General features: G+C 47.9%; 1 protein-coding gene across 4 annotated transcripts in view; it reads right to left on the bottom strand.

Annotated features, from left to right (window-relative positions):
• Positions 1-15,612, bottom strand: part of adgb (androglobin) — a 612,248-nt gene that overhangs the window by 309,728 nt on the left and 286,908 nt on the right. For all 4 annotated transcript variants that reach the window (XM_072504722.1, XM_072504733.1, XM_072504728.1 and 1 more), the window contains 2 exons: positions 13,239-13,370; positions 2,402-2,494 (listed from right to left, as the gene is read on the bottom strand). In XM_072504722.1, coding sequence (XP_072360823.1) covers positions 2,402-2,494; positions 13,239-13,370 — 225 coding nt within the window. The remainder of the gene's footprint in view (positions 1-2,401; positions 2,495-13,238; positions 13,371-15,612) is intronic.

The following is a 15,612-nucleotide window of genomic DNA, read 5'->3' as shown; positions in this document are numbered from 1 at the left end:
AATATTGCCTCACATGGCTGAGTAATTAATTTTGCTTTGTAATGTTCCTGTGAAGCATCTGTGGATATTTTCTATGTTGAAGGTGATATATAAATATAGCAGCAGCACTGTGAACCTGTGAATCCTTAACTTGGAAGGAAGGACATAATTACAGAATTTTTTTTTGTAAATAGTTTCTGAAAGCTGGAATTCTATTGCCCTGTTTCTGGCCCCATTAAAAGAGGTCTGCTGAAGATAACAGACTGTGAAGTTGGAAAGCAGACTGGACGCGGTGGCCGTTTCCAACTGACCAGATTCTCTAATGGTTGAGGGCATCAGACAATGAAAGATAGACATCAAACTGGAGAAAAACACATGCACATTTCCTGCCATTGATGAAATTGGTCGAGGCCACAAACTCAATTTTTTCACTTTTACTTGGACAAAGGGAATTTGTTGAAGTTTATGTTGAATTAGATTTCTGTCTCAAACATTAATACTTAGGAATTGCGGTTTCAGAATGTTCACCTGTTTGAAGTGAAAATGTTTCCAACGTGACCTAGTTTGCTCTTGCATCTATTCTTTTTGTTCTGCTTTTCTTCAGCTATAGTGCCACAATTAGGCGGGGCAGCACGGTAGCATTGTGGATAGCACAATTGCTTCACAGCTCCAGGGTCCCAGGTTCGATTCCTGCTTGGGTCACTGTCTGTGCGGAGTCTGCACATCCTCCCCGTGTGTGCGTGGGTTTCCTCCGGGTGCTCCGGTTTCCTCCCACAGTCCAAAGATGTGCAGGTTAGGTGGATTGGCCGTGATAAATTGCCCTTAGTGTCCAAAATTGATCTTAGTGTTGGGTGGGGTTACTGGGTTATGGGGATAGGGTGGAGGTGTTGACCTTGGGTAGGGTGCTCTTTCCAAGAGCCGGTGCGGACTCGATGGGCCGAATGGCCTCCTGCTGCACTGTAAATTCTATGATAATTAGCTGTGGTTATCAGTGAGAATAGAGTTGGAATTTTCAGAATCCTAATGCAGATGATATTCAAATTCACTCTGCAAATTTGTTTTAGTAAATTAGTCAGCATTGGGTGGAATTTTACCCACTTTAAAACTAACTGCTAGTCTGGAGCCAGTTCCAGATGCTGACCCTATACTTGCTTGGTTTCCAACGCGTCCATGAGTGTGATCCTCTGAGAGGCAGCCTCTTAATTATACACCTTCCTCGTCTGCCACTCAATTATGGACAGTGGGTGAGTTACTGACCCTGTAGACCATCAGAAGGCCTGCAACCTTGGAACGACAGCAGCTCCGCCGGCAGAGTAGTGGTAGCGCAAATGGATAGCACTGAGGCTTCACAGCGCCAGATTCGATTCCCCAATGGGTCACATGGGTTTAGGAATGGTCCAGTCCTTGATCCCATCCTGATGTCCGTGTTTGTGGGGCTTTGACTCAGGGGAGCTAGTGTGGCCTCCCAATCCACAGTACAAATCCCTGATTGTGCTTGCTTTCTCCCCAAAGCTATGCCTTAGCTACTGGTTGTTCTGAGGCCTGGAAAACATGTCTGTGCACTGTAAGACCCACAGTAAAATCAAAGGTTTCCAGCTCCATCTAGAGGCACCCTTTGAAGCCATCACCACTTTGTTAAAATAAATTGTAGCCACAACTGCTAGGCTGTCAATATGGACGGGAAACCCCCTCCACTGGATCGCCTTGCACACACTTATCCCTGCTGTTTTGTTGGGGGGTTGGCGGGACTGGGTGGTATGTGCACAAGGTCTTGCAAGCTTCATAGCCAGCCGTCAGCAAGCCAATTCCAAGTATCTGCCAGGTTTTGGACTCCGCGAGGGGCCCGTCAATACCCAACAACATTCCCATTCTGTCCACAGCTCAACACTTATTATGCAAATTGGCCACCAAATGTTGCCAGGTGAGTAGCTCTTGTCGTGTCCTCTCCATTGATCCAATGCCCTCCTGTTCCACCTTTTTCCCAGCAGATAAGATTCATCATAGAACCATAGATTCCACCTACTATGTTTGGAGAGGAGTCTTAATTTTGCTATAGTTAGGTGCAAAGACCATTAAATTACCTATTGCAGGTTTACTCTTTCTTCACTGAAAAAAACAGGGAAGACATTTTCCTGCCCATGCAAACTAGACACTGGGCCCAGAAAATTGCATTGTTGCCAACCTCACTTGACTCCCATTCAGAATTCCTGACACACCTTCCACGCCAACACATAGAACACTCACATAAAGCAATTGTAACTCCATTACACATGTAAAGCTTGGAATAAAACATAATTCTGAAATTAATTCCTACCATGGTTGCCTAATATCTGATTGTCTCTGGAAGAGAGCTTTCACACATGCAAGAAATTGCTGAAAATGTTACAGTCCCAAATCCCTTACTGGGAAATTATTAACTTACTTTGTGTTCTGCTGTTGCACTACCATGCAGGCTTTTAGCACCATAGGACACTGATGAAAACTGACCTGACTTTATGGATTCAGGATGTGTTTCCTGCAAAGGTACAGCATGGGAATAAATGTTAGATTTGATGGAGAAACTTGTGTCTTCACTTTCTTGGTTAAAAATACCAGCCTGGCATTTACATTGTGCAAATTTAACATAAATGAAATGAAGTCTAAAGCATCTGGAACAATAATCCTCATATTTTTTTGACTTTCTTCACTCTCTACTTAATTCAGACCAAACTGATCTCTATCCTCTCCACCCCACCAACACCATGCTGTAAAATGTTAACTCTACAGCATGCGTCATCTGGCTGATTTAACTTGGCTTCCAGTGGGTTGGTGGGACTCTGGAGCCTGCTGCAGGAACAGGTAGCTCTGAGCCTCAATCACAAAAATTGATGCGGCGTTAGGAATGGTCCAGTCCTTGGCTATTGACATGTAGCCTTAGCTACTGGTTGTTCTGAGGCCTTTCTGAGGCCTGGAAAACACGTCTGTGCACTGTAAGACCCACAGTAAAATCAAAGGTTTCCAGTTTCATGAAAATTTTCATAATGCCAACCCACCTCCAGATAGCGGACTGGCTACCGGACTTCTCCCATCTTCCTATAACACAGAAGACAGTGGGTTGGCTCTGGTTTCCAAACATACTCTGAATTTTTAGCCACTCTAAACATGCACTCAATCCCACATGTTCATCTGTGCTAAAATGCTTCCCATTGTTTCCGTGGCATCTCGCCAGCCATGATTAAATTAGTTGTGAGTCAATCTACCTTGCCATTGCTCATGGAGATTCAAAACTAAGTACAGCCTTGAGATGAGGCATGTTTAGAGGAAAAGGGATGATTAGACCATGGGCAGAGGAAGGCTATGATGCTGGGGGGTGGAAGAGGCAAGAGAGGGAGAGAGAAAGAAAATAAAGGAGTTAGAGGGGAGAGATGGAAAGGTAAACAAAAGCTGAAGATCTATGGAAGGGACAGGAGGAATGTGAAGTATGAGGCTAAGGAAGAAATAGTGGTCAGGGAGGATGGGAAGGTGATCACTGATGGAAAATAGAAGATAGTTTGGCTGGAGTCCAAAGAAAGAAGGTCACAAAGAACAAAGAACAAAGAACAAAGAAATGTACAGCACAGGAACAGGCCCTTCGGCCCTCCAAGCCCGTGCCGACCATACTGCCCGACTAAACTACAATCTTCTACACTTCCTGGGTCCGTATCCTTCTATTCCCATCCTATTCATATATTTGTCAAGATTTCTGGAAACAGTGACACACAAGGCTGGGGCAGGGAAGGGAAAGGAAGGAAGTATAACAGAGAGGGCAACGAATGAGATGGAACAAAGATGAAAAGTGAAAAGCAGCAGGTGAAATGGCAAGGAGCTGTCAAGAAGAAAGGGAGGGAAAGAGCAGGCAGAGAGGAAATTAAGAGGAAAATAGGACTAAGGTGAATAGGGTTATGCAAAATAACCCTACCCCCTCACCCAAATGCCGAGACTGGGAAAGAAGTGGGAAGGAAAGGAATAGGGAAGGGGAAGTAGTCGGTTGGGAATGGAGGGAATATTACAGAGAGAAGGATGGAAAGACAATGGGTTGGATTCCCCGTTTTTGGGACTATGTCCCCATGTGGTCGTGAAAACTGTGGTCTTTTACACCTTGAAAACTGGCATCAAAAGGCACAGATTCACCATCTTGCAGGGGGCTAGCAGGCAGCTGTCGTGGAGCTCGCAGCTCCAGCTGCCGATATGGCCCCCCGCGCCTCCGGGTCAGAGGCCATGCATGCGCAGGCCTCCAGCGGCCGCGCTGTGCTCCATGGCGGACTCAGCCCGCGGACCTGGACCGCTGAAATAGTGCCCTGCATTGGCTGCTTACCTGACCCAGACCGCCCCCACATTTATCCCTCAGTCTCGAATGAAGTCCCCCTGCCCTCCGATCGGCCCTCTCCCGACTGTGGCAGCACTGGACTGAATCCGCAGCCGCCACGCGAGTTTCCATAACGGGAGAACCAGATTAGAACCACGCCGTTGGGAATTCGGCCAATTGGGGACGAAGAATAGTGGGGCGGGCCTCAGGAAATGGCCTGAGGTGGTGGATATTCAGCGCGGCGTACTCCCCAAGTATGCCGCTTTTCGGGGGCGGAGAATAGCTCAGTAACTCTGACCATGAAGCCGTCATTGATTGTTGCAAAATCCCATCTGCTTCTCTCATATCCGTGAGAGAAGGAAATCTGCCATCTTTACCTGGTCTGGGCTACATGTGGCTCCCGACACACAACAATATGGTTGACTCTTAACAGTCCTCTGAATAGACCAGTAAGCCATTCAGTTCAAGGATAGTTAGGGATGGCCTCGTCAGTGATGCCACATCCCATGAAAGAATAAAAGGGCGGGATTTACCAGCCAATCCACCGCGTGTTTCTCGGCAGTGGAAGCGGCTCGCCAGCGGATTTCTGGGTCCTGCTGTTGTCAGCGGGGTGTTGACTGCACCCCTCATCGCCGGGAAACCCGTGCGCCAGCATGGGACCCGAGTATCTCACCTGTGTGAACAGCTGGTAAATCCCGTCCGAAAAGAATGGCTGAGTATTTTTTCAAAGGCAATTGCAGGGTCAAGCAAGTTTTTAAAGATAAAGGTAAGGTCAAGCACAAAATTAGACTTCACTTCTGTTTTATTTGTTTTCTTATTTGTTCTTGGGATATTGGTGTCATTGGTAAGGCCTTGGGTATTGATCCTTCTTAGTTGAGAAGATCGTTGTGCGCTTTCGTTTTGTGCTGAAGTTATGAGGGAATTTCATTAAACTGGATTCCAGGTTCTGATGCACCGTTAGGATGATGCATGACTTGAAAGGAAACATTCCACCGCCATTCTTGCTTACGTACTTCTTTTGGCAGAGATCACAGGAAAAGGATGTGCTGTTGAAATAATCTTAATTAGTTGTTCTTGTGCATCTTGTATGTTGTCCACTAGTAGTGGAGGGGCTGATAAGGCTGTGATGATTGGCTTCCAAGGACCATTACCTTTTCCCTGTGCATCAGTTTGATTCGAGCCACTGGAGACTTTTCACTTTGAATCTCACGCACCAGTTTCACTGAGGTCTCTTGGTGCCACATTCAGCCAAATGGGGCTGGATTCTCCGTTAGTTGATGCCGAAATCGCGAAACGCGATCAGGCGGAGAATAGCTTCCGATGCCAAAATCGAGCCAGATGCTGGTTTCATCCCAAATTGGGATTCTCCTGTCCCCCAAAAACGACAAAATCACAGAGCTCGCCCCGCGGCCTGAAAGTACAATAGGCATATCATTAGCAGTCCTGACGACCGACTCTCCGGGGCCTCAGCGATTCAGCGTGTCGGATGGGCTGATTTCTCAATGGCATCTTTCTAATTTGCTGCAAACAAATAGTGAAGCTATTGTGCAGCGGCAGCAGAGAGAGGAGGTATGAAGTGGCGTGGCGTGCGGTGACTGCGGGCTTCCAGATCGGACACCGTCATGCTGGCTGCGGAGGGGGGGGGGCCTGCCAGGGCCAAGGGAGGGGAGGGGAAGGGAGGGCAGAACAGGCCGAGCAGCCTGGGAGAACCCCAACAGGACAGGGGCGGTGCCCAGGCACAGACTGTCATTACGGCGGTCATCTTATGGCCACCCACCTCGGCCCCTGGGGGCACGCAGTGACAACGGTCGTATAGGTTGCCCTCCCCCGAACACCCCACCAGCAGCCAGCCAACGGGGCACCACCCATGGCCACAAACCGTCGGCTGCCCCCAATGAGGCCAGTGCCATCCAACGGTGCCTTTGGCAGCAGGGGCACTGACGGGTCCGGGCTGCAGGGGTGGGGGACATGCGTGGTTGGGGCCCACGGTGCCAACCGGGGCCATCGTGTAGCCCATGGCACCTGGTTGGACACGGGTGTATGCGCCATGATAACATGTTTGCCTTTCACCCCCTGCAGAAAATAATGGCTTTTGGTCATCAACCTGCGATGCTGACCGCCATGGCGATGGCCGCTGCCCTGCATGAAGTCCTGTGGCAGCAAGAGTGGGGCTGCTCAGAGACTAGGTGGAGGCTGCAGGAGAGGAGCGGGCTGCAGAGGGGCAGGTGTCAGCCGCTCAGGCTGGAGGGCCGGCCACCAAACAGGATGAGGAGGAGGAGAAGGTGCCAAAGAGGCGCCGGATGAGGCCACACGTGTACCGCAACCGCATGTATTTTGAGGATCATCCGGACTGTGCATGTAGACGGAGACTGTGGTTGAGCAGTGAGACAGTGTGGCACATCTGCCAGATGATGGCACACCTGGCATGGCAGGGGTATGGGGGAGGACACCCGCTGTCCTCCCGGTGGACCCCGGTGCTACTGCGGAGGAATACTGCGGAGGACTCCCATTGGCCTTCATGTTGACGGTCACACTGAACTTTTATGCGACGGGGTTGTTCCAGTCATCGATGCACAGGTGCATCAGTGCCATCACGAACATGCATAATGCGCATCTGTTGGTCGCTGTTCACAAACAGGAAGGGATACCATTCGATGAACATAAAGGTGGTGTGCGACCAACAGATGCGCATTATGCACGTCTGTGTCCGATACCCGGGCAGTGTGCATGACGCATTCATCTTGCTGCACTTGGTGATCCCCGACATGTTCGATGGACACCCGCCCCAGATGCGGGGCTGGCTGCTGGGTGACAGAGGTTACCCATTGCGGTAGTGGCTGATGACGCCTATACTGAGACCACAGACTGACGAGGGGACCCGCTACAATGATGCCCAGACAGCGACCAGGGGTGTGGTTGAGAGGTGCTTTGGTGTCCTGAAGATGCGCTTCAGGTGCCTGGACCGCTCTGGGGGTCCCTCAGGTACGAGGCTAGAAGGGTCGCACGCATCGTGGTGCCTGCTGCGTCCTCCACAACATTGCACAGCAGAGGGCTGGAGGAGGATGAGGAGGAGGCTGAGGAGGAGGAGGACAATGAGCGGGACATGGGGCCTGGCCAGGCATTGGAGGTCGCACAATGGTACTGCCAGGGCCAGCGCACACGGGATACACACTTTTCGACACGGTTCACAGACTAGGGGGGAGCGGGTACTGGCCTGGGGCATGGACACTACCATTCCACACTCCCTCACCTCCCATCCACTGAACACCCTCACCTCCCACACCACCAAACTACCCGTACGCACACTCCCTCGGTAATACATACCTGCGGCACTATGAGCTGGGGGAACTGGGTTGGCAGTGACAGTGGGTCTGATCCATGGGATGGATGATGATGACAGCCCGCTCTGCGATGAACTCCATATCGTTTGACAATGTCTGACTCATGCCCACAGTAGCATGTTCCACCTGGGTGATCTCTGCGTGCGACCTGTCCAGTCCATCACACGGTCCTGTCGAATCCCTGGGGAGGGGGTGGTGGGGACAGTCGGGGCGGGGGGGGGGGGGCATGCCAACCTAACTGGTGTCTAACTTTCTGGCCTTACGGGCTCTAAAGCTGTGCCTAGGTGGTTCCCCAGACGGTATAGCAGGAGTGGAGGCGGCCTGCTGTGACGCCTGCCCTGCGACGAGGATCCCCGTTGGCGCACGTCTCCTGAGGCAGCCCGGCCTGAATGGTGTTGGCTGCTCCTCGGGCATTCTGGATGGTGTGGTGTCGCCCTGTTCTGCTCGCTGCCCACCAGATGCACCAGGGACAGGAGGGGGCGGTGTTCAAGGTGCTGCGCTGTTCCGGCACCTCCCCTGCGGGAGCCACCTGCCCCAGCACCTCCTCCTCCTTCGGGGTGCCCGATGGGTGCGGATGGCGGCGCCTGACGATCTTCATCCTGGGCCAGGGTAGAGGATCATCCGCCTCTCCTCCACTGCATCCAGGAGAGTCTCCAGCTCTGCGTCCCGGAACCGCGGCGGTGCTCTCTTTCCAGCAATGTTGGCTGCGACAGTGTGTGTGTGGCGGGAAGGGAAGCGGGGGGAATCGCTTGAGTGCGGATGTAGCTGTGCGGCAATCATGGAACCAGCGAATCTGGCGCCGTTTTGTGTGCAAACTGTGGCGTTTCACTTGATGACGGTGCTAGCCCCTTTGGAGTTGCTGAATAATTGCACCTGTTGTGCCGTTTATGCTGTCGTAAAAGTCCACACTTTTAACGACGGTGTCAGCCCTTAGTCTCAGAAACGGAGAATCCCACCCATGGTATCTCGATGGCGAGAGTGCTTTTACTCTCGCTTCTCACACCCACAATAGGATCAAGGTCACAATCAAAGTTCAAACCAAAGCAGATTATTGGTGAGTAAGCGTGATTTGATGGTGTTAATGACTTGTAACATTTTACTGATACCTTTGTGAGGAAGCTGACAAGCCAGTAATTGCTCAAGTTAAATTTGTCCTATTCTTGAGCACAGGGCATATCTAGGCAATTGTGAGATTGATGCCAGTGTCATAACTGCATTGGAATACGGGCAGCACGGTGGCGCAGTGATTAGCCCTGCTGCTTCGCGGCGCTGAGGTCCCAGGTTCGATCCCGGTTCTGGGTCACTGTCCGTGCGGAGTTTTGACATTCACCCCGTGTTTGCGGGGGTTTCGCCCCCACAACGCAAAGATGTGCAGGGTAGGATTGGCCACGCTAAATTGCCCGTTAATTGGAAAAAAATAATTTTACGTTTTATCAAAAAAAAAACTTCAAAACCCATCACCTTGACTGTTCGCCAAATAAGATGTTCACACGAGTAATCGCTGACAAATGTTGAACTCAGCCATACAATGAGATATTAGAACAGTAACCAAAAGCTTGTGCAAGTGGATTGGATGTCTTAAGGGGGAGAAGTGGTTAAGGGTTTTTTCATTTGCATGGTTGGGGAAGCAGGTATAATTTGATGTTGTTGCTCTTTTTAACCTTAGTCTATTTGCTCTGATTACGTCACCTTTGCTCATGAGTCGCCAGGTATCTTTATGATACCGCCACGTGGTTCAAGTTCAGGTTATGATTAATAATACAGCACACTGCTTAGTAAGGATTAAAACAACGGTCATTTATTATATACAACAAGCAATATTAATACCCTAATACTACTTTCTATATAACACACCTATCACTACTGGCCAATACTTAACTTAGGAAGAGCCCACCAGGTCAGGGAAACGAATGGCTTGTCCAATCAGATCTGGCCCGCGGGATTCAAAAGGCTGCTACAGGTCGGTGGCTAGGTGTCTCTACCGGATAGCGATCGCTGGATTCAAACTTACTGTTGCCGCTTGCTGTTCTTGCGAAGGTCTCGAGCAGGCGAAGAGGAGAGAGAGAGAGAGATCTGAATTTGGACCCTCACTTTTATAGGGCCCAGGGGCTTCCCGCCTCCCGGGGCGGCCCTTGACCCTGAGTCCCACGTGATTGGATCTGTCCCCAATCTCTGGGGTCGATGTGTCCAATGGTGAGGCGATTCCTCGATCGGGGGGTGGTCGCTCACCTGTCTTTGTTTCGGCCACTGCAGGCGCCGACAGGTCTGGCCCGGTATTCAATTGCTAATATGTTGCAATTGTTCCCGGGGATAGCCGATTTAACTGTGGATGTCTGAATAGATGGGCTGCAAACAGTCCTGAATGCAACTGCAAATACCTGGGTTGATGGGCTGTTGATAGCCCTGAGTATCGATCTGGGCTAACTTCCCAGAGCCGAATATGCAATACTGTCTGCAGCTGCCTGCTTGTGTCTTCTTAGCTGCTTTTCCCAGCAGTCTTTCGGGTTAGCCATTTTAAACTGGGTTTTGGCCAGATTAATCGGAACGCAGCCATTTTACGTGGCTACAATGTTGAGGTTAACAATCCATTCAATAGCTTCAACTGATGCAGTGTGAATGGTTATGAAGCCAACGTGGATGGTTCTCTCAGGGCAGTTCAGTATGTGGGGGATGGCCTGACTTGGATGGCCCCATTCAAAATCTGAGCTTGGGCTGCACGGTGGCATAGTGGTTAGCACTGCTGCTTCACGGTGCCGAGGACCCGGGTTCAATCTCAGCCCCGGATGGTCAGAGTTTGCACATTCTCCCTGTGTCTGTGTGGATCTCACCTCCACAACCCAAAATGTGCGGGGTAGGCCATGCTAAAATTGCCCCTTAATTGGGAAAAAGAAATTGGGTATTTTGAATTTATTTTTAAAAAATTGAACTGCTTCTCATATTCCACTTGTGGAGCAAGTGGCAACATCTTCCCTGACCCATCCTTAAGCGGTTGAGTGTTGCGCAGATTTTCAGCGGAAGTTTGAAACCAGGGACTTCACCACTTGGGTTATTTACCAGGTTGTGGTCGGTGATGTTTTAGTCAACCAGGGGGTGTGCCATTGAGATGCAGGGCTATGATCAGTTTGTAAGGTGTACAGTGAATTCCAGTAGACACCACCTGCTTTCACAGGAGGATGTGGGGTATTTTTTGAGTTTCTGTGTCAGTGGGAGTCCTTTGTTAGCTGTTAGCCGTTGGTGTTCTTTAAGGAGCATTTTTCCCTGTGGAAATCAGGAAGTTCAATGTGTGCTAGCATATGATTCAACAAAAACAATGCTGCAGAGCATCAATGGGAGATGCTTAGATTCTCTATTGTTGGAAATGTTCATCTTTGTGATATTAATGACATTAATGGGCAGCACGGTAGCATAGTGGTTAGCGCAATTGCTTCACAGCTCCAGGGTCCCAGGTTTGATTCCCGGCTTGGGCCACTGTCTGTGCGGAGTGTCATGTGAGAGTACCTTTAAGAAATGGATGTTTAAGCATTGTACGTTTAATAAATGGAGCTGATCATATTACTGAAGTGATGTCAGAGGGTGGGGGGAGCTGAGCTCACTTCTGTTTTTTGAGTTTCAGTTTGAGAAGGCAGCTGGGAGTGTCTCTGTGTTTTGCTGAGAGCTGCAGGAAGAAACACAGAGCTGATCTGTTGGTTTCTGAAATCCAAAGACTTTAAATATATTGAATGTAACCTAATGTGTTATAATTTTTGAAGGTTTGAAGTCTTTTGGATGTTTAAAGGAACAGTTTGAAGGATTATTTAGTGTTGTAGTCTTTTGGGGTTATCTTTGAAGTAATGGGTGTTAAGATATTCAATGTTTGTTTTTAAAAGGTTAACTTGAGTTCATAGAATAAACATTGTTTTGTTTTAAAAACCACTTGTCCATTTCTGCTCTATCACACCTGGAGAGTATGCCATGTTTTCCCACACCACAATCTATTACAAGTTGTGTGTCGGTTGAACTCCATGAAACACTTTGGGGTTCTGTAAACCCGGACCCATAACAGGAGTCTGCACGTTCTCCCCGTGTGTGCGTGGGTTTCCTCCGGGTGCTCCGATTTCCTTCCACAGTCCAAAGATGTGCCGGTTAGGTGGATTGGCCATGATAAATTGCTCTTAGTGTCCAAAATTGCCCTTAGTGTTGGGTGGGGTTACTGGGTTATGGGGATAGGGTGGGAGTGTCGGCTTGGGTAGGGTGCTCTTTCCAAGAGCCGGTGCAGACTCGATGGGCTGAATGGCCTCCTTCTGCACTGTAACTTCTATGGTTCTATGAATGTTACTTGCCATGTATCAGCCTGAATCTTGTCCGGGTCTCACTGCCTGTGGCACATTGTTTCAATATCTGAGGATTCATTCATAATAGTGAACACTGTGCAATCGTCAGTGGACATTCACACTTCTGACCTCATGACAGAGGGAAGATGAAGCAGCTGAAGATACGCGGGCTGAGGACTTGGTTCTGCAGTGATGCCATAAGGTTGAGATGATTGGCCTTTAACAAGGCCATCTTACTTTGTGCTAAGCATGACTCCAACCAGTAGAGTTTTCCCCTTGATTCCAATTGACTTCAATTTTGCCAAGCCACCTTGATACCACATTCTGTGAAAGGCTGCCTTGATGTCGACGGCAGTCACTCTCACTTCACCTCGGGAATTCAGCTCTTTTGTCCATGATTGGACCAAGGTTGTAATGAGGTTTGGGGCTCAGTGGCCCTGGTGGAACCCAACTGGGTATCAGTGAGCGGGTTTATGCTGAGTAAGTCCTGCTTGATAACATAGTCAATAACACCTTCCATCACTTTGATGGTGATTGAGAGCAAACTGATGGGTGGTAAATGCCTAGATAGGATTTGTCCTGCTTTTTGTGGACAGGCAATTTTCCACATTGTTGGGTAAGTGCAATTGTAGCTGTACTGGAATAGCCTGGCTGGGGTGCAGTTAGTTCTGGAATATGAGTCTTCAATACTACGGGGAGGGGATGCAGGGGTGGCTGTGTTACCAGGGTCAATAGCATTTGTGATATCCAGTGCCTTTAATTGTTTATTGATATCATGTAGAAATAATTGAACTGGCTGAAGACTGATATCTGGAGTGCTGGTAACCTCAGGAGGCAGCTGAGATGAAACATTGACTGCATTTGATGTTTTAAAAAATTCAGCCTTATTGTTTGCACTGATGTACTGAATTCTTCTATCATTAGAGATGGGATGTTTGTGGAGCCTCCTCCACCTGTTAGATGTTTCATTGTCCATTTATGACTGGATGTGGTAGGACAGCAGAACTTTTGTCTGATCTGTTGTTTGTGAAATATCAGAACTAATGACATGAAAAGTCACCAATATGATGTGATGAAAATCAGAGCGGCGCAAGATGTAAAAATTGGAGGAATTCAGAGATCTCAAGAATATAACAAAATGATAACTTCCAGTTGGAATGCACACATTAAACAAGATAAGATTTGTACCAATAGACTTCCAAGCTTTGCAAAACAAAATCTCATCCTAAAATAACACTGGCAATCTCTTATTGAAAAATTCTGGAACACCTCTTAGAAACTTACTTTTCTATGCTCTATTACACTGCCATGCCGACTTGCAACACTGCCATAGTGACTTTTAGCAGCATGGGACCCTACTGAATGCTGAGCACTTGAATGCTGACCACCTGATTTTATGGATTCGGCTGGTCTTTCCTGAAAAGGAAATAAGGCATTTCATAAATGGTATAAGATGATTCACTTAAGAGACGTAACTAAAATGAAAGCTTGTGGAATTGTCGGTAAATTATTAACCTGTTGAGAGATTGATTAGGGGCCAAAGACAGTAGATATAATGTGTAAGCACCTGAATTGAAGGACATTAGATTCATAGAAATTTACAGCACATAAGGAGGCCATTTGGCGCATAGTATCTATGCCAGTCAAAAAAGATCTGACTACACTAATCCTATTTCCAGCGCTTGGCCCACAGCCTTGGCAGTTCCAGCAGAGCAAGTGAATATCTATATACTTCCGTTTCTGACTCAGCCACCCTTGCAAGAAGTGAGTTACATACTCCCACCACCCTCTGGGGGCAAAGGTTTCTCCTCAACTCCCCTCATAACCTTCAACCTCTTACATAAAATCTATGCCACCTGATTATTGACCCCTCTACTAATGAAAAGGTGCCTTCCTATCCACCCATCTATGCCCCACATAATCTTATAAACCTCTATCAGGCCCCGTCTCAACCTTTGCTGCTCCAAGGAAAACAGCTTCAACCTATCCAATCTTTAAAAAATATTTAAAGTACCCAATTCATTATTTTCCCAATTAAGGGGCAATTTAGCATGGCTAATCTACCTACCCTGCACATCTTTGGGTTGTGGGGGTGAGACTCACGCAAACACAGGGAGAATGTGCAGACTCTACACAACCAGGCTATCCAATCTTACCTCATAGCTCATCTTCCAGCCCAGGCAACATCCTGGTGAATATCTTCTGCACCATCACTAGCAAAATCACATCCTTCCCATAATGTAGTGACCAGAGCTGCACACTCCAATTGTGACCTAACTAGTGTTTTCTCTAGTTCCAGCATGACCTCCCTGCTCTTGTATTCTGTGCCTCTGCTAACAAAGGCAAGAATCCCAAATGCCTTCTTAACCACCAAATCTACCTGCCCTGCCACCTTCAGGAATCTGTGGAAATGCAATTCAAGCAGTACTTTTTAGGGTCCTACCATTCATAATGTCATCTTTTGCTTTGTTAGCCATCCCCAAGCCCATTACCTTACACTTTTCAGGGTTGAATTCCATTTATCACTGCTCTGCCCACCTGACCAGTCCAGTGATATCCTCCTGCAGCCTATGGCTATCCTCCTCACTATTTACTACCCTATCAATCTTTGTGTCATCCACATACTTCTTGATCATACCCCCTAAATTTAAGTCCAAATCATTAATGCACACAACAAGTAGCAAGGACCCCAGTATCAGGCCCTGCAGAACCCCACTGGAAACAGACTTCTAGTCACAGAAACATCCCTCGACCAACACCCTCTGCTTCCTGCCTCTCAACCAATTTTGGATCTAATGTGCCACTTTGCCTTGGGTTCCATGGGTCCTTACTTTCTTGACCAGTCTGCCACGAGGGACCTTATCAAAAGACTTGCTATAGTCCATATAGACAATATCAAATGCATTACCCTCATCGACACTCCTTGTTACCCCCTCATAAAATTTGATTACGTTTGTCAAACACTGCCATCACTTAACAAATCCATGCTGACTATTCCTGATTAACTATAATATAATAATAATAATCACTTACTGTCACAAGTAGGCTTCAATGAAGTTACTGTGAAAAGCCCCTAGCTCATATCTATCCAAGTACAAATCTATTCTCTCCCTCAGAATTCTTTCCAGTAATTTCCCCACCACCAAGGTTGCAGTGACTGGCCTATCATTTCCAGGTCTATCTATCCCTACTTCCATTTTCAAATAATGGGACAAGATTAGCTGTCCTCCAGTCATCTGGCACCTGACCTGTGGCCAGATGGATTTGAAATGATTGCCAGTGCCCCGATTTCTCCTACCATATGATACGTGGTCACATAGAGATATGCGTTGGGGCCTTGACTACTCATGACAATTATTAGTGACTTAGATAACACAGTAACAAGACATATAATCAATTTTTCAAATTATACTGAGAGTGGTGGCACGGCAAGTAGTGTAGACGGGAGTGTAAAATTACGAAGAGATGTTAATAGATTGAGTGGGCAAAACTGTGTCAAATGAATTTCAACACAGTAGATCTTCAGCATGGGCCAAAAGAGGATTGATCTGTGTATTGTTCCAAATGATGAAGAGCTAGGAAGAGAGGAGGTCCAAAGAGATTTAGGAATTCATGTACCCAGATCACGAAAATACAGCAGATATAAAAACGAATATTG

The sequence above is a fragment of the Scyliorhinus torazame genome, chromosome 1 (assembly GCF_047496885.1).
Source record: "Scyliorhinus torazame isolate Kashiwa2021f chromosome 1, sScyTor2.1, whole genome shotgun sequence".
NCBI lineage: Eukaryota > Metazoa > Chordata > Chondrichthyes > Carcharhiniformes > Scyliorhinidae > Scyliorhinus > Scyliorhinus torazame.
The sequence above is the reverse complement of the archived record's forward strand: the minus strand, read 5'-3'. Positions and strand labels throughout refer to the sequence as shown.